Source organism: Vipera berus, assembly GCF_964194415.1.
Source record: "Vipera berus genome assembly, chromosome: 1".
Classification (NCBI taxonomy): Eukaryota; Metazoa; Chordata; class Lepidosauria; order Squamata; family Viperidae; genus Vipera; species Vipera berus.
Genome location: NC_138202.1, coordinates 208,171,678 through 208,195,033, shown reverse-complemented (window position 1 = coordinate 208,195,033; position 23,356 = coordinate 208,171,678). Strand labels below are relative to the sequence as shown.

The 23,356-nt window shown below is 40.6% G+C and overlaps 1 protein-coding gene across 2 annotated transcripts in view; it reads left to right on the top strand.

Moving 5' to 3' along the window:
- The window catches only part of VPS36 (vacuolar protein sorting 36 homolog), a 28,768-nt gene extending 8,330 nt beyond the window's left edge, over window positions 1-20,438 (top strand). For both annotated transcript variants that reach the window (XM_081314557.1, XM_081314558.1), the window contains 9 exons: window positions 2,154-2,240; window positions 5,674-5,706; window positions 7,539-7,616; window positions 8,364-8,498; window positions 10,914-10,979; window positions 12,152-12,216; window positions 15,198-15,282; window positions 18,327-18,403; window positions 18,489-20,438. In XM_081314557.1, coding sequence (XP_081170683.1) covers window positions 2,154-2,240; window positions 5,674-5,706; window positions 7,539-7,616; window positions 8,364-8,498; window positions 10,914-10,979; window positions 12,152-12,216; window positions 15,198-15,282; window positions 18,327-18,403; window positions 18,489-18,582 — 720 coding nt within the window. In that variant the 3' untranslated portion in view covers window positions 18,583-20,438. The remainder of the gene's footprint in view (window positions 1-2,153; window positions 2,241-5,673; window positions 5,707-7,538; window positions 7,617-8,363; window positions 8,499-10,913; window positions 10,980-12,151; window positions 12,217-15,197; window positions 15,283-18,326; window positions 18,404-18,488) is intronic.
- The last annotated feature ends 2,918 nt before the right edge of the window (window positions 20,439-23,356 follow it).

Sequence of the window (23,356 nt, the reverse complement as noted above, 5' to 3'; positions counted from 1 at the left end):
CAGTGACACCATGTCTTTATTTGGATAATGAATTATGATTATAGTGAAACTTGGTTTAGCAGGCTTTAAATGCAACAGATAAATCTGCATTTGGGGCAATTAGCTGACTCTGTAAACCGCTCTAAATCACTGTGCAATTGCAATTGTATTTTTATCATTTTATAAATTTGCATAATGGATTAAACTGATAACCGTTTTAATTTAACAATCAGGAATGATGGACATCCATTTCCCCTGGTATTCTGTTAAATCAAGGTTTACATGAACCTACATGAGCCTTAATCTCATCAGTTCTTCTCTCTTTCTCTAGCACAGCCACAAGGAAACAGGAAAATATTGCTTCACTTTTTAAGTACCTGGAATTTAGCTTTATCTCTGAACACAGCAATTTATGCTTTTTCTTAACAGTAATTTCCTGAACTTTAATATATAGTTTATATCAATTAATCCCTTTTGACATTAATTGAAAACTAAAGGAAAACATCTAATCTGCATTGGATAATGAGTGGGAGGTGATAAGTCTATGCCCTGTGCATATTCGCTGTGTTCATATATTGCTCCAAGAGCCAGAATGGTCTAGTGCAGGGGTCAGCAACCTGAAACAGTGAAAGAGCCACTTGGAACTGGTTCCCTCACAAAACGAAAAACTAGGAGCCGCAAAAAATGTGTGTGCATGTGCGTACATGTGGGCATGTGCAGAACAGGGTTTGATTGAAGAGTGGAGACAAGGTGAGATATGCACCTACCCTGCATATTTGAATTGATTGGTTGAACTTTTTTAGTCCCACTTTTTTTTTGGGGGGGGGGGACTGCACATGGCAGAGGACTGGGAGCCACAGGAGACGGCTGAAAGAGCCGCATGCGGCTCCGGAGCCGCGGGTTGCAGACCTGTGGTCTAGTGGTTAAGGCATCAGGCTATAGAAAGCAGATCATGAGTTCAAGTCCCACCTTAGCCCTGAAAGCTAGCCACTCTCACACTCCAACTCACCTCAGAACGTGAAAAGAAATCATGTTTTGCCCTAGGGCAAAAATAATTGTATTGATTTAATTATTTATTTACAGGGACGCGGTGGCTCAGTGGGTTAGGACACTGAGCTTGTCGATCAGATGGTCGGCAGTTTGGCGGGTCGAATCCCGAGTGCCACGTAACAGAGTGAGCGCCTGTTACGCGTCCCAGCTTCTGCCAACCTAGCAGTTCGAAAGCACATAAAAATGCAAGTAGAAAAATAGGGACCACTACGGTGGGAAGGTAACAGCGTTCCGTGTGCCTTTGGCATCTAGTCATGCTGGCCACATGACCACGGAGACGTCCTCGGACAAGCGCTGGCTCTTCGGCTTTGAAACGGAGATGAGCACCGGCCCCTAGAGTCGGAAGCGACTAGCACGCATGTGCTAGTCGGAAGCGACTAGCACGCATGAGCCTTTACATTTACCTAATTATTTATGGATTTATGGATTGGCATTCCACAGTCCATTGCAAAGGATAACAAGGTCGGGGCTTCCCCACCGCCCACCCCTTTTCTGGTTTTCAATAGCTCAGTAATTGGCATAGCTGTTTTCGCGAAGGAGGGGATGAACTGCCGGTAAAAGTTGGCGAACCCTAAAAAACTTTGAAGCTGCTTACGGGTCTGTAGAGGCTGCCAATCTAGCACTGCCTTGAGCGTGGCAGGGTCCATTTTCACTCCCTCGCTGGAGATTTGGCATCCCAGGTAGTCGAGGCCTGTCTGATGGAATTTGCATTTAGAAAGCTTAGCCTAGGCTCCATAGAGCTTAGCATGTAGCATCTTTTCGAACACTTCGCAAACTGAACATCATGTAGCAAACGTCGTTCGTTGATTTATTTTCTCTAATATTACTGATGTTGTGAGCATTTTCCTTTTCTATGTATGGTAGCTTTTTGTGCCCTACCTCGTTCACAGATACAAGGCAAAGAAGGCAGAAAGACGGCAAAACAAACTAGGAAACTGTCAAGATTGCTTTCTTGCCTTGTCGGCAAAATATTGTATGTTTTTTTTCCCTATCTTCTTCAAACCATGGTTTTTAGTTGGATACAAAAGGCAGTCACTGTTGTAATACTGCTTCTAAATGCAGCTGTCAATGTTTGCCGGAGCTTTCCTTACATTGCTCTCCCATTTGTCGTATGTGTTCTGCAGAGTGGAAGAATAAGAGCTGCAGGAATTGTTGGCATTGAAAGAAAATTAGAAGAAAGAAGAAAAGAGATGGATAAAAACATTTCTGAGGCAAGTAATTTTCCTTCAGAAACAGTATAACTGTAATCATTTTATAGTTTAAGATATTAAGGGACCAAATTGCATTCATATTTTTTTTGGGGGGGGACCTTTTCCAACACCATATGTTTTGTCAAGGTTAGGAAAACCCAGGGATTATCACTATTTGGGGCAGGCAAAAAGAAGAAGGAAATAGAGAAATCTATTGACCCTGAGGATTTCCTGTTGATAAGCTTCTTTTCTTTTCTTTTTCAATTTGTATCTTTTGTAACTTTATTCTCTTTTTCCCCCTTGTCCTTTTGGTTATCTTATTTTTACATGTTCAGTTTGAGGAGAATAAATCTTTTATGGAAAAATGATGGTCGCTGGAAAATGTTACTTTATTACGGGATATATTTCTAGTCACGATTCAGGATTATGTAAATGTTTTGTTCAGTTTGGATCGTGTTCTTTATTCAGGTAAAATGCAGATGTTCCCCTTAGGAGCAGGCCAAACTATTGTTGAACAACACATCAGCAAAACCCACAACTTGCCTCTTGCTCACACTTGCTCATTCAGGAGTGGGAACTGTTTGTTGTTGGTTTTCTTAAACCATAGTCTCTTCTTTTGTCTGAGCTGAGGATCCTGGTTCAGTACATGGGTCATTTCTGATATAAGCCAACTTTTAATCATAGGTTTTGACACTGACTTTTATTTTGAACTACAAGTCTCTGATTCAAGTGATAAAATGAAATAAAAATACAATTGAAGTTCATTTCCTGGCCATACAGAGATGAAGGCAAACCAAAGTCTTTCTACAGCTGGTAGCTGCTGAGTTGAATTAAGTTAAGCATCCCGCAGCTGTAGTCATGCGTCTCTCCGGGTAATTTTCTACAAATCTATACAAGAAACAATAATCTCCTCACTACTGTTCAACCTGTGAACTACCAAGGCAAAGGAGGCTCTTTTAGCAGATTTACAAAAATATACCAATATTTGCATTTTTCACAGTATATGACCAAGAGCCACATGTAACTCTGCTCTCTTTTTCTTCCTCTGTCTATTGGAGGATACAAAGAATGGGTGTCAGTTGAGGGAAACTGCTGTGAAGTAATCCGAATTTCAGATCACTTAATTTTAAAACTGGTGCCCTGAATTTTAGAATAGATTTTCTGCATCTGCTAGCTATTGTTTTTTTTTTAGAAAAAGGAGATTCCGTTAGTTATTTGTCTCAGGAAGTTCCTTTCAGGTGTGTATACATTCTTTGTACTAAAGCCTGAAACAGTTGAAAGTAGGATGATTTAAAACACACTGTCTGTTGATCTACAGTTGCAAGAAAAAGTATGTGAACCCTTTGGGATTACGTGGAGTTTTGCATGAATTGGCCATAAAATGCGCTCTAAACATCATGTAAGTCACAACAATAGAAAAACACAGTCTGCTTAAAATAATACTACACAAACATTAGCTGTTGTCATGTTTTAATTGAACATAAGATGGAAACATTCACAGTGCAGGGTGGAAAAAGTATGTGAACCTTTGGACTTAATAACTGGTTGACCCTCCTTTGGCAGCAATAGCCTCAACCAAACGTTTCCTGTAGTTGCAGATCAGACCTGCACAACGATCTGGAGTAATTTTGGACCACTCCTCTTCACAAAATTGTTTCAGTGTAGCAATATTCTTGGGATGTCTGGTGTGAATCGCTCTCTTAAGGTCATGCCACAGCATTTCAATCGGGTTGAGGTCAGGACTCTGGGCCACTCCAGAAGGCATATTCTGTTCTGTTGAAGCCATTGTTTTGTTGAATTACTTGTATGCTTTGGGTCATTGTCCTGTTGCATCATCCATCCTCTGCGGAGCTTCAGTTGGCGGACAGATGGTCGTACGTTTTCCTGCAAAATGTCCTGATAAACTCTGGAATTCATTTTCCCATCAATGACAAGAATCCGTCCAGGCCCTGAGGCAGCAAAGCAGCCCCAAACCATGATGCTCCCTCCGCCATGCTTTACAGTGGGGATGAGGTTTTGATGTTGGTGTGCTGTGCCTTTTTTTCTCCACACATAGTGTTGTGTGTTTTTCCCAAACAACTCAATTTTGGTTTCATCTGTCCACAGTATATTTTGCCAGTGGTGCTGTGGTACATCCAGGTGCTCTTTTGCAAACTTGAAACGTGCTGCAATATTTTTTTTGGACAGCAATGGCTTCCTCCGTGGTGTCCTCCCATGTACTCCATTCTTGTTTAATGTTTTCCTTATTGTAGATGTGTCAACAAAAATGTTAGCATGTGCCAGAGATTTCTGTAGGTCTTTAGCTGACACTCTAGGATTCTTCTTTACCTCATTAAGCATTATGTGCTGTGCTCTTGCAGTCATTTTTACAGGACGACCATGCCTAGGGAGAGTAGCAACAGTGCTAAACTTTCTCCATTTGTAGACAGTTTGTCTTACCGTGGACACATGAACATCAAGGCTTTTGGTGATACTTTTGTAACCCTTTCCAGCTTCATGCAAGTCAACAATTCTTGATCGTAGGTCTTCTGAGAGCTCTTTTCTGCGAGGCATGGTTCACATCAGACAGTGCTTCTTGAGACCAGTAAACCCAAAACAGGTGTGTGTTTTTAAAGGGCAGGACAGCTGTCAGCAACACATCTATTATCATCACACTGGTTGGAGTCAAGGTTGGCTCACTCCTGGCTCCAATTAGCTCTTGGAGAAGTCATTAGGCTAGGGGTTCACATACTTTTTCCACCCTGCACTGTGAATGTTTCCATCTTATGTTCAATTAAAACATGACAACAGCTAATGTTTGTGTAGTATTATTTTAAGCAGACTGTGTTTTTCTATTGTTGTGACTTACATGACGTTTAGAGCACATTTTATGGCCAATTCATGCAAAACTCCACGTAATCCCAAAGGGTTCACATACTTTTTCTTGCAACTGTAGGTGTTTTTTTCTTTTATTGTTAGGTAAGAAATTTGTTCATGTTGTTGAGAGCAAGGCTAAATATGCAGTTTTAATTGAAATGGTGAGTTTTGCAAATAAATATGTAAAAAAAAACTATGTAGCATCATGCCCTATTAAATTCTTCCAGATTTTCCTAGTGTCGATTTACTTTCACCTTGTAAAATTATAAATGCATGTCAGATGAGAATATCCTGGTTTAGAGTAACTATTTACTTTCAGACCATGTTGAAAATGAGTTGCTCTAAGATAGGAGGCTTTTTAAGGGTAAGTCTCTAGTGTGCTTTTCTAGTCAGAAATACAATCCATTTAGGTTACAGAAGCATGTATATAATTTATGTATTAAAAGTACTGATACTTGAACTCCAAAAATGGCAAAGGATTGTTTTTTAGTTTTTTGAATTTGGGAGGAAAGTTAATGATGAAGTTACAGGTGTGATACAATTGCATTTTATTCAATATGAAGAAATTATATAGTACTAAATCAGTTTATTATTTCAGGCTTTTGAAGACCTCAGCAAGCTGATGGAAAAGGTAATATCTCCACTTTATCAGTAAGCATGCTGATTAACTGGGACTGGAGAAACTAATTTTATTCAACAGAATAAAATAGGGGTGGGTAGTTCTGGGTATCTGCTATATAGAAGTATATCTTGCATCATCATATTTACAGAAAATAAGACATCCTACTATTAAATACAGTACATTGTGTTGTTTAAGCGTTCCCTTTATTTTTTTGAGCAATACACACACACACACACACACACACACAAGCACATGCACATACTATAAATATGCATTATTTGAATCATCATAGCTAGCTTAGTGGTTACTTGTGAAGTTATTATCATTAAATTAATTAAATAAAGTGAAATATTATTGACAATATGTCTAGATGCTAGATATCTGTCTATACAGCGAGCAGCAATTGACTCCATCTCAATAACACCTAATTGAATTGTAAAGGAAGGGAAATGCCAGCCAGGGACTAGTGGGGGCTGCTTGGAAGCCAGCGGTGCAGTTCTAGCTGTTCCCTGGCACCCCCGACTTAGTGCTGCTGGTTGAGACGAAACCACAGCCTGAGCCATCCCTAGCGCTGCCCCCCCCCGGGCTGGGGACTTCACCTGTTCCACTCCTTGCATCTCCATCCCACCAAACTTTTCACGCAGCTGCTCCACCAAAGGGCTGTGGGAGATGGTTAGGGGCTTCTACTCTGCTGACTCTTCCTAGTCCACAGCCCTCTTGGCCTTCCATTTGCTCCCTCGGATTATCGCAACCCCCAGTGGGATTAAGGGGAACTCCATCTTGGTGGCCTTCCCCACACCAATTGTCCATTGGACCGTTTGGCCAGTATAGAGGGACCCTGCCACAGCCCTTTCCTCTCGCACATGCGGTTACTCCGTCTTCTCCACTCTCACTTTGGACCTCGTTACCACCGGTTGCATTCTAAAATCCAGCTGGGCTAACCCCAGTGCTTTTCGTGGAGGGACCAGCCCAGGCTTGGCTGTGACCTTCTTGACTCCTGACATCATTATGTTACAATCCTCTCGGAAGCCTCCAAGTAGGCTGCACTCATAGCTTTAAGAGAGCTAGTTTAATGTCAACCGTCCAACTAGGAACTCAAAATTAAGGAATCTTCAAGGCTTTGAAGTGCCATAAAAGATAAACTTTATTGAATACACATCTCGGAACTGAGGAAGCAAAACCAACTCTGGTTTTCCCATGCAAAAATCTGCCTAATTAAACAATAGCTTCCCATAACCCCCACCCAGCAAGTGTTCATGTTGCCCAATCATATGTCTTTGGTTTGTTGTGAGAACGGTCCACTTCTCCGTCAGACACTTGTGTTAGTAGCCTTGGCTCTCACAGTCCGTGGATGGCTTCTTAGACTACTGTTTACTTCTAATATAATGTACTTCTTTGTCTGAAATGGTGTAGGGTTTCCTGCCTGAGTGGGGGGTTGGACTAGATGACCTCCAAGGTCCCTTCCAATTTCTTCTTCTTCTTCTTCTTCTTCTTCTTCTTCTTCTTCTTCTTCTTCTTCTTCTTCTTCTTCTTCTTCTTCTTCTTCTTCTTCTTCTTCTTCTTCTTCTTATTATTATTATTATTATTATTATTATTATTATTATTATTATTATTATTATTATTATTATTATTATTATTGCTTCCTACTCCTCACCCCTGTTTTTGTGGCAAGTTGAGTAGCAATAGAAGTTAACAATTCAATCTTGACATCTAATCCAAGAACTCTGTTTCCTAACTTTGACCTGCTGAACAGTTGAAGCCTGTTCCATGAAGAGTGATCCACAATAATGGAGCAAGATTGTGTTCCCTCATTATTTTGTGCTTTATGTTGTGTCTTACAGGCAAAGGAAATGGTGGAGCTGTCAAAATCAATTGCTAGCAAGATCAGAGAGAAGCAGGGTGACATCACTGAAGATGAGGTCAGCTAATATGCTGCTAAAATACAATTCCCATATCATTCTAATACAGCTCATTTGTTTTTGATTTGTTCAGTGAATATTGGTAAACAAGTTTTAACTAGGTAAACAAGATTAATGTTATGTGCCATGTGGTCCACAATACTACACTGGTTGCATGATATTACAAGAGGGGGCTTATTAAAATTCCATTCCATTTCATTCCATTTCTATACTATATCTTACCCTTAAGGTGAAAACAATTTCCTTCCCTCCATCCCAACCTTAATAAACATAACAAAACTGACACTCCCGTATCATTACGGGAAGCTTCTCAAAAAGAATATTCTCATGGAAAGCCTACTGAGCCACTGTGTGGATCAACAAGCTTCCTCAAATATAAATCTGCTTCAGAAAGTAAGCACGTGATGGGATCCTGCTATACTTTTATCCCTAGGTGGCTGCTTCTACAGTACTTTCTTCCAATAGCCTGTCTTCACCCCTCCCCTGAAAATAATTCCTGTTTTCAAAACATGCCAGGTATTCATCATGACCATGTCAGGCTATGGAACGATTTCTTTCCCTCCCTCCCTCCCTTCCTTCCTTCCTTCCTTCCTTCCTTCCTTCCTTCCTTCCTTCCTTCCTTCTTTCCTTCCCATCTCCTTTGGTATATTGGAATCTTCCAAATTCAGATAAATCTATTTTAATTAATTACTGTTTGGTAAAGAATCCGATATTCTGTATTATTTTTAAAATTTGTCATTTTTTTAGACAATAAGATTCAAATCCTATTTGTTGAGCATGGGCATTGCCAATCCAGTTACTCGGGAAACTCATGGATCTGGCACTCATTACCATATGCAACTGGCAAAACAATTAGCTGGAATTTTACAGGCACCTTTAGAGGTAAAGTACTTAACTGTCTTTTATTTTTCATTGTGTAGCCTTATATACTAGCACACTGTGACTTTAGCCAAACTCAAAAAGCCAAGAAAGTCAAACCTACTTAGAATGTGGATTAGAGAATATTAGGAAATCCAGGGGTTGTAGTCTAGATTCAGAATTTGTAAAAGAAAATCTTGAAAAACCACTTCTGAACTGTTGTCAAAAAAATTACGGGACATACCTGCTATGTTAATTTGATTCTAAGAGAATCTTTATTTTATATACCATGCATAAATCTTCCCGAATCTACAGATTTCAATTCCTCGACTATGATTTTTTGTTTTCGTTTGTATTTGGTGGGAAAGATTTTCTTCTTTCTCATAATAGAGAGAAAACTTAATAACTTTCCTAATAAAGTAAATGCACTGCTTTATGAAATCAGAACTGTTTATAAATAAATCCATTAAAATACACATAGTCCTCATTTAGCCAGCGCAATTGAGATTGATAACTTGGTCACTCAGGGACATGGTCTTTGAGTGGAACACCACTCAACTGCAACTGTGCTTACAATTTTCCTTCAGCTTTCCTTTTCCCCCACTCCTGTGTCCTTTGGGAAGCTCATCCCAGTGCTGGAATGATTAACAAGAAGAGAATTAATGTTTGTAATTACATTAATTTGAGGAAAAGGGATTACAAGACAGCAAGCAGGGACACAATGGGAAAGGAATAGGCTAGTACCAGCTGTTTGCCTGGTGGCACTCCTGGCTCCCAGTCTTGAGCCATTTAGGAAGCAAGCAAAAACCAAGGTGCGAAAATATTAAAAATCTTTTCAGTTGCAAGCAGCATCTGCAAGCCAGCTAATGAAGACCACAGAGCTGAGCTGCTTAACTTGGGATGAGCACTTTTGTGGGAAGCACTCTGGATAAAAGCTTTGCACCGAAAAACAGCTCCAAAAGAGATTTCTTATTTAGGCAATCTCTCCATTCTACCGGGGGGGGGGGAGAGAAAAAAACCAACAGGTCAGGTACAGGACAACAAGTGCTGACTTACTGTAAAGACAGACAAATCACTGAGAACGACACTTCAAATATTGTAAATGAAGACATGGGGCACAAAGTTACGTCATCATCACCATAATAATTTCAATCACTGCACAAGGCATTCACAAAGCAAGGTCTACTTTACAGCAAAAAAAAATACTAGTAAAATCACTCATACAATAACACCAAGAGTAGAATAAAATAAATGTAAAACCAGGCATGTAGAAGCTAAAACTCAGTACAATACATGAAAAATAAAATGTTTGATAGCTCGGATGTTGTTTAAAGAGAAGACCAAAACTATCCAAGAGGGATTCTCTCAAACATCATACAGAACATTGAAGTGGATTGTACTGAACTGAACTTTATTTGGCAAAGTGTGATTTGTCTCCGGTACAGAAGCGCAAATTAAAATCTATTGTAGCATAAATGTTATATTTGGATCCCTTAGAACAAAGAAATCATTCTGAAATGTTTTCCACATCCATGCATGCCAAGAGAAGAGATATTTGAATGCATGGCAAATAAAGTAATACAAGTCCTGTGAAAATTCAATTCAGAGGCACTTCAGAGCAAATAAAAGATTATGTTTCTATTTTCCTCCTTTACATCTATGTATTACTAAAACTCTTGATTCCTATAACTGGGTGAAATGGTATGTACCATAGGGCAAAATGTTTTCAGCCAAATTACCTCAGATGAGCTAACTTGCAGAATGTAAGATCCAAAATTCCAGGATCTATGACTCCCATGATATTGAAATTTGGCAAATTTAATAAAAAAATTACCATAAATCAGTGTATGGCGTAATTTAGAATGTCATAAAGCATTTCCTGTGCTGATGGTGGACTGTGCTATACAGTTCAATGTAGATTACTTTCACGGCAGATACATCTGAATGTATCCCATCTTTTCCAGTGAAGGAAGTACATTAGAAACTCTCATTCCTGAAAGCATTGAGAAATTTAATAAGGAAATACCTCCCAAAGGATGAACCAGGGAGTCATGGGTTGTCTAGTATTTTGTTAAAAGCTAAGTCTTAGAAAAAGGATTCTTACCGCTATCAGTCGTTCATATCTTTACTGGTGACAGAAAGAGACTGTTGACTTGAGATATATTTTTGGCAATGTTAAGTACCACTGGCAAAGAAATGACCGGAAAGACTTGACAAATTGATGGCTGTGTGTTGAATGTTCTGGTACCGCTGTCCTGCACCTGTTGGTTTTGGCGCCAGGTATGTTGCTGCTGTGAAGCTACATCTGTTTGGCCTATAACTTCAGCACCATTTTTAATTTTCCAGTCCTCTCTCTGTAAATATTGATATTGTCAGATTGCCCAACTTTGCTTTGGGATGGCAGACTTTGTGTTTTAAGAGCTGTTCTTAAATCAACAGGAACGGGGAGGAATAATGTCCCTCACGGAGGTTTATTGCCTGGTGAATCGCGCTCGTGGCCTAGAGGTGAGGAATGCATTATCTTCTCCACCTTGACAAAACTATTTGAGCTTCACTAAATGTGCCAAGGAACCTTTCTGGAGTAATTGCTGATGACAAATACTGGAACTTAACCATTATTGTTTGCTATTGGTCAACAGTACATAGATTGTCCTAGCACAATAAGCCATCTAGCAAGGCATTGAAAAACAGTAGAATGAGAATAAGTGTGTAGATTGCAATTTTTAAGGCTACAACTCTGTTCAAATTTACACAAAATGAAATTCCATTGAACTCACTAAGATTATTTTTGGAAAACAGCTAAACATATATACCATTGTACTGTATTGTGAAGTATAAGCATCCTGTGGTTAAAAAAGAAAAGCACAGTTTTATAGTATGAAGCCAGAAAAAGGGGTGTCTGTAGATTGTTAACGTATGACTGTGTGTCCGTATGTACATAAAGTACATAAACTGCTTTGAGAACCCCGGGACTAATGATAGAGTAAAATAGCTAAAGGGTGTGCACAAATTTGGTTAGAAGATGTAAACATTTCACAGAAATTTAGTTGAAACTAGAATATTTGCAAGACTGTCTGCTACAAATCAGCTAGCAGAAGACCCAGGGGACGTTCCATTGCCACCATCTTGCTATGGAATTGCCAGATGTGCAGGAGGAGAGATGGATTTCAGCTATTGTGAATTTTGAGGTTGGCACATTTGAAACAAAGCAGCAGAGGGTAGCAAATTCTGCTCTCCATTGTTCTTTTCAGAGGCTCAGTGACATGGTGACAAGGTAGGCCAGGCTTCCCCAATCTGGTGCTGACCAGCTGCATCAGTTTTTAATGCCTATTATCACCAGCTAGCTGATAGTAAAAACTGGAGGATGTGGGCTATGTAATCCAACACATCATGTTAAAGAATGACAGTGAAGCATTTCCAAAAAGACAAACATGCATATTTTCAGCAAGTATGAATCATCTGAATGTGTGCTAGTCCCCATTCTTTAAGTCTTGCACGTTCATGTTTTTTTAAGAAAGAATGGGGTTTGTAATATACGTTAACATCATTCAATTGTAAACACTTGTCATTTAATTGCTCTTTAAATCTCACAAGGGAATGCAGAAGCCTTGTAGAGATATCCTAAATATAGAAGTGTGCTTATTATAAGATTAAGCTTATGTATGTTTTCTCATTAGTTGCTTTCTCCTGAAGATCTAGTAAATGCTTGTAAGATGTTGGAATCACTAAAGTTACCTCTAAGGTAAGAAGCCTTCAAATTGTAATGGGGTGCAGGGGAAACCTCTCAAAGAGTAGGATGAGGCTCAGTCCCTTTCCCTTCCTTGTATTTATCAATAGCCTTTAGACTTATATACCGCTTCACAGTGCTTTACATCCCTCTCTAGGTGGTTTACAAAGTCAGCGTGTTGCCCCCAGCAATCTGGGTCCTCATTTTACCAATCTTGGAAGGATGGAAGGCTGAATCAACCTTGAGCCCCATCAGGATTGAACTGCTGGCAATGGGCAGAATTAGCCTGCAGTACTGCAAAGGGACACGGTGGCTCAGTGGGTTAGGACGCTGAGCTTGTCGATCAGAAGGTCAGCAGTTTGGCGGGTCAAATCCCGAGTGCCGCGTAACAGAGTGAGCGCCTGTTACTCGAACCTAGCAGTTCGAAAGCACGTAAAAATGCAAGTAGAAAAATAGGGACCACTACGGTGGGAAGGTAACAGCGCTCCGTGCGCCTTTGGCGTCTAGTCATGCCGGCCACATGACCACAGAGATGTCCTCAGACAAGCGCTGGCTCTTCGGCTTTGAAACGGAGATGAGCACCGGCCCCTAGAGTCGGAAACAACTAGCACACATGTGTGGGGGAACCTTTACCTTTACTGCATTCTAACCACTGTACCACTACAGCTCTATTTACTTGTTTGTTAGATTTACATCCTGCCCTTTGTTCAGGATCTCCAGAGGTGCACATAGAACTTTTATTTGATGTGTTTTTCAGATCCTTATAAAAGCTATGTGGGAAAAAATGAGTTTCAGAATTAGGGAGTGGCAAAAAACAAAAAGCAAAAACCAAATCTATGAGTGGAGTTTTCTCATCATACAAAATGCCCACATTTTAAGGTACAATATCATTCTCATAAAGCTGGCCATGCTGCTTCCTCATGCAGTTATGGAGTGTAGAAATCATACTGGACTAAACTTTTCAGTTCTTCATCTGCCCGGTAATCTCTTTCACAGTACTCTGGCATATGCAATTTAAGTTATACCAAGTTGTTATCACTTTGTTCCCATATGTGGAAAAAGCTTTGCTAACAAATTTGTTTGTCGGGGTATTAAAGAGGATTAAAAAAAAGTTGACAACTATGTTCCAGACTAATGGAATGGAAATACTACAGAGAGTTTTGATTTGATTTATTTGCCAAACACACAGCTATTTATCTTACCAAATGGAAATTTTACATATATATATATATATATATATATATATATATATATATATATATATATATATATATATATATATATATATATATATATATATACAGCTATTTATCTTACCAAATGGAAATTTTACATATATATATATATATATATATATATATATATATATATATATATATATATATATATATATATATATATATATATATATATATCCCCTCCCAAATAGAACTGTAGTCCTCCAGTTTAAGAGGACTAATAATTGATAGACCAATAATTATATGGGAGATCTGTTTAAAATGAATAGTTTTGTAGGTTTGATTTTTTTAAAAAATGGAGAACTTGGCAATTAACAGTATAAATGCATGAGGAAAGAGTTATGTGATATTTGGATTGAGATAAAAGCTTACGCATAGGGAGGTTGTAAATTAAGCAGAGTTTGCAAGTCATCTAATTGCTATGGAGGCACAGTGTGGAAAAGAAATTGGAAAGGTGGATAAATAAAGAACAACATTTCAGGAACCGGAAAGAGGAAGTGTGGAATTGCAAAGAAGGACCTAGCAGATGAGGAAGAACTCTGGGAAAAACCCTCTCCGGTCTTCAGATCAAAGCAGGCTGCATACAATGAGGAAGGAGGAGGAGTATGGGGAAGGCTAATTAAAATGGCTAAAGAAAGCAGGACATAATAGCCCATGGTAGGAAAACAGGAACTTGAGGAAACCATGGGTGATGGAGATATGAGAAAAGGCAGAGCAAAGAAAAAAAATCTAGTTAGGGGCACTGCCCATTTGCAAGAGAGAAGTTCAGCAGGCATTAGTATATGGCCGGCAACTAACTTTTAAACTGTGTTCATACAAGATCAGTTACAAACTTAGGCACTGCCTTTATTGCAACATGCTAAACTTGATTAATTTTTTTCAGTGTATTAATGTGAAATCAGCTTACAGTTGTATTTAAACCAAGACGACCAGTTAATTCAGTATTCAGGTTGAACCTGTTGTGAAGGCCACAGAACTGCTAGAATTTCTGCCTCTAGATCAGGGGTGTCAAACTCAATTTCATTGAGGGCCGCATCAGCATTGCGGTTGCCCTCAAGGGGCCAGGTGAGTATGGCCAGGGTGGGCGTGGCCTACTGGGTGGGTGTGGCTAGAGTGCGTATGGCCTACTGGGTGGGCATGGCCAGCTCTACATGGTTCGCATCAAGGGTGCCTATGGGGGCCTGGGCAGGAGTGGGACAGATCTGAGGGTCTCTGGCAGAAGGAGGGTCTCTGGGCCAGGGCCAAGGCAGTGGGGGCCGTTCCCTCACTGTTTCCAGGATGGCTTCGCGGGCTGCATGAAACCACTTTGCGGGCCGAATCCAGCCCCCGGGCCTTGTGTTTGACATGTCTGCTCTAGATCCTCATCTGGAAGTATTCTATTTCATTGTGTCCTTCTAAGCGCAAAGGGGAAGAAGAGGGTACCAAAACAGAGTATTATAGCCAAGGTGGCATAGTGGTTACAAGATGCAGTATTGCAGGCTAACTTTGCTCACTGCAAGGAGTTTGACCCTGACAAGGATCAAGGTTGACTCAGCCTTCCAGTCTTCTGAGGTTGGTAAAATGAGGAGCCAGATTGTTGGGGGGGGCAATAGGCTGACTCTGTAAACCTCTTAGAGAGGGTTGTAAAGCTCTATGAAGTGATATATAAGTCTAATGCTACTGCTAGTGCTATTAGCACTGGACATATTTGTAGTAGTCCAACTCTTTGGTGACAGAATAGAGTTCAGATTTGTGTTTTTCTTTCTTTTGGGGATTTAGGTTACGCATATTCGACAGTGGTGTTATGGTGATTGAACTCCTATCACATAATGAAGAAGAAATGGTGGCTTCTGCTTTAGAGACAGTATGTATTTTAAGGGAACAGTCATATTGTTATTGCCTAACCTTGTGTCTAGATGGGCTTCTTCCTTTTCTTATTATTTTTTGTTAAGCACGCATCCGTAGAAAGCCATGCATTCGCCTGCCAGGCAAAAAGGCATCTATCTGATTTGGACTCAGCATATTTAACTTTAATGTTGATAGATTCCCCCCTATCTTCATATATTATTTCCTATCTTTATTGAAACAGGTTTCTTGTACTGCAAATACAGACAATTTCTGCAATATTTTAACTCTTTTCCATCTAGACTATCGTGGAAATACTTGTTTGGAAAACTTTTGAATTCATTTTAAACCCCGTTTTTAAACATTAGACGTGTTTTTGTTTTTGCTTTACTTTTCAAAATAATAAATGAATTTGTTAAATTAAATTGCAAAGCAGGAAAGGCCTGGTAGTTGACCCAAAGGTTAGGGGCACTAGCCTAGCTTCAAAAGGTTTCCTGTTTCTGGGACTGGGAATAAGCTTTATGTGAAAAGAAGGGATGGTCATTTCACATGTAAGGAAGATATTTATCATTTGTTACCCCTTCTTCTGCCAAGAACTCGACTGTACATGGGTCCATAGGATCTCTCTCTGATAAAGAGTAGTACTCTGTGCCATAAATTCTGTTCCTTTTGGTTGCTCATGTTGCATCGCATCACATACATGTAGTCTTCGACTTACAACCACAAGTGAGCCCAACGTTTCTGTTGCTAAGTGAGACATTTGGTGAGTGAGTTTGGTTGCATTTTATGACTTTTCTTGCCAGGGGGTTGAGCAGTGGGTTGGACTAGATGACCTCCAAGGTCCCTTCCTACTATTATTATCATCATCATCATTATCGTTATTTAAGTGAATCACTGGAGTTCTTAAGTTAGTAACATAGTTGTTAAGTGAATCTGGCTTGACTTTGCTTGTCAGAAGGTCACAAAAAGTGATCCCATGACCGCAGGAGATTGCAATTGTAATAAATATGAGTCAGTTAGGGACGCGGTGGCTCAGTGGGTTAGGACGCTGAGCTTGTCGATCAGAAGGTCGGCAGTTTGGCGGGTCGAATCCCGAGTGCCGCGTAGCAGAGTGAGCGCCTGTTACTCGTCCCAGCTTCTGCCAACCTAGCAGTTCGAAAGCACGTAAAAATGCAAGTAGAAAGATAGGGACCATTACGGTGGGAAGGTAACAGCGTTCCGTGTGCCTTTGGCGTCCAGTCATGCCGGCCACATGACCACGGAGACGCCCTCGGACAAGCGCTGGCTCTTCGGCTTTGAAACGGAGATGAGCACCAGCCCCTAGAGTCAGAAATGACTAGCACGCATGTGCGGGGGAACCTTTACCTTTACCTATGAGTCAGTTGCCAAGCATCTGAATTTTGATCACGTGACCATGGGAATACTGCAATGATCGGAAGTGTGAAAAACGGGTCATAAGTCACTTTTTTTCAGTGCCGTTGTAACTTCAAACATTCACCAAACGAACTGTTGCAAGTCGAGGGCTACCTGTATAGAAAAGAGGCATTGCTTGCATCAGAACATTGCAATGCCGATCTCTTCAGTCTGAGCCCTTTCCCTCCCCATAGTTACTGCTGATATGGGATTATCACATTGACTCACCACATTCTTAGAGGACAACAGAGACTTGTTTTCTCAGAATTCTGAGGATTTGTCGAGGCCAGACAAGGATTGTGTTCTCATGTAAATCTCACAGACAACTTATATATGGGGAAAGCCCAACATATAAGCTTAAAAAACGTTCCATGTTTTCTTAACCCACAACATGCTCTTTCTAATGTCATTTCATGGATTTATGGCCTGAGTGCCCTAGAACAGGCCAGTTTGTATGTCACTTTAAGTTATTCAGAGTCGAATCCACCTGAGAGAAGATGAACGGCTGATAATATATTAGCTTGATTAAGCAACTTTAGCATGAGGTGTGGTAAGCAACATTCTGACTTTGCCCAGAGGAAGCTAGTGAATAATAAATTTATTAACCTGTTATTAAAAATTATCAGATTATGATGTTTCCATTGGGGGGGAGGCTAGATGAAACTAGAGTCCTGTGTTTGCATATCATACTATGTTTTGCTAAGCAAGCCATTGATGACTTACGAACCTTAATCATCCAGAGATGATATCCATATGTCTCTTGATGGGAATGTTTACAAAGCCAGCTTCAGTATTATTCATAATTGCAATTACATGCTCATGTGCAAGAGTCATTGTAAACATGTACTAGTATCACTGTTGCCAACAGGAGCATGCAGTGTTCTTCAGAAGGACCACTGGATTATGGGAGTTCTCTTTACCTCACTCTCTCCTCATTTTATCAACCACTCCTAGGGCTTGGATTAGGGGAAGACTAGCTTTTCGATTGATTTCCTACCAGTCATCTAAGGCAGGGGTCCCCAATCCATAGCCCACTACTGGGCCTCGAGCCTTTCGGAACCGGGCTGCAGATGTGGTGGGCTACCACGTGTGCATCCTGACTTGCGGAAGCAGTAGGCAGTGACGCACACATGGACTCCATCTGAGTGAGTGGCAGGTGGCTTTCCTGCTGCTCGTGCAAATGGAGCTGCGCACGTGTGCAGTGCTTGCCTGCTGTTTGTGCAAATGGAGCTGGGCACACATGCTGGCCTGCCGCACATGCGGGACCATCCCTTCTCTCCCCCCCCCAAAAAGCCGGTTCACAAAACCCCGAAAAGACTGAGGAACTCTGATCTAAGGATTAAGGGTGCCGTCGTAACAAGACAGTGTCTTTTATCTCTAAAAGCAGTGGTGCTTATTGCTAGTAGTTAGAGTACTGCCTGGTTTATTTGGGGGGGAATGTGAATGAAAACTCAAGCCCTTTATTTCCATCTTGATGTAAAGTTTGCCTGAAAAAATGTGTGGAAGTTTAACAATTGCTCAGTTGTTGAATCAAAGTTGTTGAATCAAAGATACTGGAAAAATAGATACTCACTATATAATAGGCGTATGAAAAAAGCATTGTAAAATACAGAATATTTACTCAGCTTTGAACCTTTTCTTCCCTCTTAGGTTTCTGAGAAGGGATCTCTTACCGCTGAAGAGTTTGCAAAGCTTGTAGGAATGTCTGTGCTTTTAGCCAAAGAAAGGTAAAAAAAACCCTCCACATATTCTGATCTTAATAACAGAAGAAATTATAATTGATTAATTAAAAATATTTTATTCTTTTTGTAGGTTGCTGTTAGCTGAAAAGATGGGCCAGCTTTGCAGAGACGATTCTGTAGAAGGCTTGCGATTCTATCCAAATTTATTTCTTACACAAAGCTGATTATTCATTTTCTCTCTTTTTCCTCTTATTTAAATGTTTGTTAGATGCAGTCTGAAGAAAAGAATGTCAAGGGATATATCGATTTATATCATGCTTTTGCTAAGTTGTAATGATGCACCAGTAATGCACCAGGCAGGGAAAATAGGATTAGTTATGTATAGAAAGAGAATTAACATTCCTAAAAGCTTATAGAAATCATGAAACTGCTGTTATTTCAGGTCTTGAGGGCAAATTGGCCAGGATGGCCCACTTAATGACTTTTTTTCAAGAAGAAGGGAAAAAAGTGAAGTGATTTTAAAAAAGCATGGAGGAAAGGTTAACTATGGGTTATTTGTAAGGCTAGACAAATCAACAAGCAGTCTGTTTGTTAAATCTAGTCTCCCTCTTCCATCTTTTGCCGTGGATTGGCATCTGCAACTTGAAATCAGTAAAATATTAACAGGAGGAAAATAATATTTCTAGAGCAGTCTAATGCAAAATGATATGGAAAATGTAATTTATTTTAGAAATATCTTATATTTTAGGAATAAAACTTTCTTGTCTACATTTGCTTGTAATTATTTTCAAAGGAAGAATGGATCCCAAAAAATGTTTTGTGTATGGCTTCATGCTGGATGTTAAGACGAGCGCTGTGAACTCAATTTCCTTCCTTCCATTCTTTGATTGTTGATTCGACAAAGTTTCTATTTTTGTCTTTTCTTTGGCATAACTGTGAAGAACATTTGCCATGTGTCCTTCTAAGCCAGACAGTGTTTTATGATTCATCTTTATATTAAAAAATAAAGATGAAACATTTGCTCATTCTTTGTCTTTGAAAAATTTGCTGGTACTGTATCAGTTTAAATGAAACAAAAAAGAGAAGTCTTTGGTTTCACAAGTGATCTTTTTAAGATTACAGTCTTCTTAAATAATCTCATTGCCCCTTTATTCAAATAAGATCTGTTTCCCCAAAGATCTGCAGTTCACACTCGGATAGCCAATAGGGTTTTAGCATCAGGAGTGTCTAAAACATACATGAATGCCAAAACAAGGTATTAAAGCTGCCAGTGTGGCTACTTGTATTCATAAAAATCATTTGGATGCTTATTCTGATAAAAAATAAAATAGTTTAATTTTAAACGCATAAACTACAAATAACAAGGATTGTACTTCTTTACATTTCTGACTCTTATGATTGTATTTTCAGCTGAATTCACTGACATTTTAAAGCCTAGGGAATAAGTCATTTTGCCAATGCAATCCTTTTAAAAGTTACTGTCATCTCCCATTTTGATTGTTTGATGCAACTATATTTTTGTTGTGCAATATGACAGCTAATTTTATACTTCTATTTTTTTGCTACTTTCAGATATTAAAGTGTATATGAGGCCATCCTGCTAAAAAGAAATTCATAGTATTTTTCTGTGACTATAGTTGGCTGCAGTTCCTGTGGATTTCAATAAATCTGTTTAAAGCAGCCAGCGTTTAGATTATACATGGAATGCTTGTGAGAGAGTCTTCTGAATAAAATTTCGCTGGGTGGGCTCATTTGGAGATTGGTTGCCCATAACTGGGAAAAATACATTTGTTAATTGTTTATGTCTTAATTCGCCAAAAGAATCAGTGCCTTTGTACTTGATATTTTTCTTTTCAAGAAAATATGTAAAGACGTAGACCACCCTCCCTTTCCTTCTGTGATTCCTGGATTATTTTGAGGGAAGAGTACTGATTATCCTGTTGTTGAGACTGCATTTTTTGTGATTTTTTTTGTACACTGTTAAATCGGTTAAGAAATAGCATTTGTATCTTGTTCTGATCATTCCAAAACTAGAAATGTACCTTTTTAAATTTCTCAATAAAAGTGCAGTGAAAAGCAAACCCACTTCCCACTATTAAAGTAAATATAGTAGGAAGAAGATGGCATATGTGACCTTCTTCCTTGCTGCTGGGAATATCATTGCCTATATATTATTGTCTTTGGCTGCTGACTTCAAGGCTGCCATGGATTGGAATTTGAGCTCCTCAGCCAGTGCAACTTCGTCATCTCATTCTGGGCGGCAAGGGAAATGAAAACTCCACTGCAAACACCCTTGATGCATGGCTATTCGAGCAGAATTATTTAGCCTTGTTTAACGGAACCCACAAAGTTCAATTCATAAAACAGCTATGGGGAGAATAAAAAAACAAAAGTTTCCTTCTTCCCCACCCCCTCCCTCCTTGCAATAATTTTGCTGGTGTGTCCAGCGTTTTCCTTATACAAATGCCATCTTGGTGGACTGGTGCAGAAATGTATTTAAATGGTAGCAAAACTTAATACGAGGGTCCTGGTGACTGAGACCCTTAAGGTTACAGATTTGTAAACTCCTGTAACTTATTTTAGAATGACTAAACAGATGTCTCCAAGATGCTTGTACAAAGGGCAGAAACCACTAATACCTCCTGTTTGTGTTGCCCACCAGAAAAACATAACAGCTATTATAAGTAGGAGTCCTTGTTTGTCTCAGCCTACGTTAATTTGACTGATCCCATCTTGCAAGCATCTGAAGTTGGTAGCAGCAGTAACTTTTATGATCTTTACAGGGAGCGCTTGCCTTCATTCCCGCAAAGATGATCAATCCCGTGCGCTCCCACAGGGAGGGCCTTCTCAGGATACCGCCCGTTAGGGAATGCCGGCGGGTTATTCCTAGGGGAAGAGCGTTCTCTGTGGGCGTACCTGCCCTCTGGAACTTAGGACCGCCCCCGATCTGCGTTCGTTTCGCCGGGACCTGAAAACCTGGTTTTTCAATCTATCAGGCCTGGACTGAAGGGGTTTTAGCTTTTTTAAATGTTGTTTTAATTGGGCTTAATTAATTTAATTTAATGTATTTTAATTCTATATTAGTTTTATATTGTATTTTATGCTGCCCTGTAAACCGCCCTGAGTCCTTCGGGAATAGGGCGGTATAGAAATTTAAATAAATCATCTATCTATCTATCTATCTATCTATCTATCTATCTATCTATCTATCTATCTATCTATCTATCTATCTATCTATCTATCTATCTATCATCATTTCTAGCCACAGATGGCAGGGCCTATTTCCTCCTCTAGTCTAGCTTATAACCTTTCCCAGCTGAACAGGCTCTTATAGACATTATTGAGCCCTTTGCAATAGTTGTTTAACGTTTCACCCATTTTCAGATCAACTGAAAGGCCCTTCAGTTAGAATTCGTTAACAAATCATCATTTGTCCTGTCGGTTGTCAAAACCCAGATCCAAGGGAGAAGTCTTGCCGGCTACTTTTAGCTTAGCTTTAGCAAGTGAATGTGATCGCTGATGTGTGTTTCTGTGCAGAGGTAAGGAAATATGTGTATCCGGTTTCTAGCTCGCAGGAAAAACTCAGTGCCCGGACAGCGACCCTGTAGCTTTCACCAGCAAAAACGTTTCGCCTGTCAGGCTTCCTCGCAGATAAGTCAGTCCGTCACACCTTCCTGAGGTAATCGAGGCAGCCACTTCAAAAATCCCCGAAAAATACGTTGGGGGGGGAAGGGGGGAGAGAACCCCCCACAAAACCTCTGAAAAACAGCTTTTATCCGTGGGCTGTTAGGCTTTTAAATGGGATATAATCTCTGTGAATTTAATTGTTTTTAACTTTTGTACTTTGTTTTTTAATGTTTATTGCCCTGTACACCGCCCTGAGTCCTTCGGGAGAAGGGCGGTATAAAAATTTAATAAATATATAATATATATAATTTACGCAGAATTGACTTGGGAGGCCGGTGTGTGGTGTAGTTGGTTCACATGGCGTGGTAGGATGGAGGGTTTGTTGTCACTGTGTGTTGAGGGGAGAGAGCACGGGGGTGGGAGAGGCTCAGATAATCTCAATGTACACATTATTATTTTTATTATTATTTTAATTCCATTTATATCCCGCCTTTCTCCGAAGACTCAGGGCGGCTTACAAGCTTAGCAGTAGCCTTCATTCTATGTATATGCCTGCTTATTAGGGCTTTCACACACACACCAAGCGGCATTATTACAAAGTCAGCTTATTGCCCCCAACAATCTGGGTCCTCATTTTACCTACCTCGGAAGGATGGAAGGCTGAGTCAACCTTGAACCTGGTGGGACGCGAACCTGCATGTTGTACTTTGACAATAAAGGTTTATTTATTGATTTATTATTCTCCGCCTTCCGCGCCAAACCTCCACCTGTCTCCAAGCATTCCGCCCGCAGCGCACGGGACCTCCGGACCCTCCCACCTCGTCTCTTTCCCGCCCTCCGGCACGCGGAGATTTTTTCAGGGAAACCAGACGAGCGCGGGCACTGCGGGGATTCCCTCATTTCGCCCAGAGCCCGGCGACGAGCCCAATTCTCTCGGTTCCCACGACGACGTGCTGAACAAGCACGGGCGAACTTCTGAAGCAAACGCGCGCGTTCCGCTGGTCGGTGGAAAGTCCCGTCCCGCCCCGCCTCGCCTCGCCTCACGACTAGTCCCGCAAATCCCAACCGGGTGGGGGTGGGGGAGGGAAGGGGGCGGCCTTCTCACGCAGAAGGGCGAGCGCGGTGAGAGGCGGCAGGACGCGCTTCTTTCCTGACCCGCCTGGGCTCGGCGGCTGCGCCAGCGCTTTCCAGTGGGGCGGGCCGGCCAGCCAGCCTGTCCGCTTCCCGTCTCTCTCTCTCTCTCTCTCTCTCTCTCTTGCTTTTTGCACCACGCCCAAGGCCAGAAGCGCATCTCTCTCCGTTCCAGCTCGGGCGCGTCTCCTTCGGGAGCCAGGAGGAGAAGTCTGCGCGGTGCTCCCGCTCCAGACATGA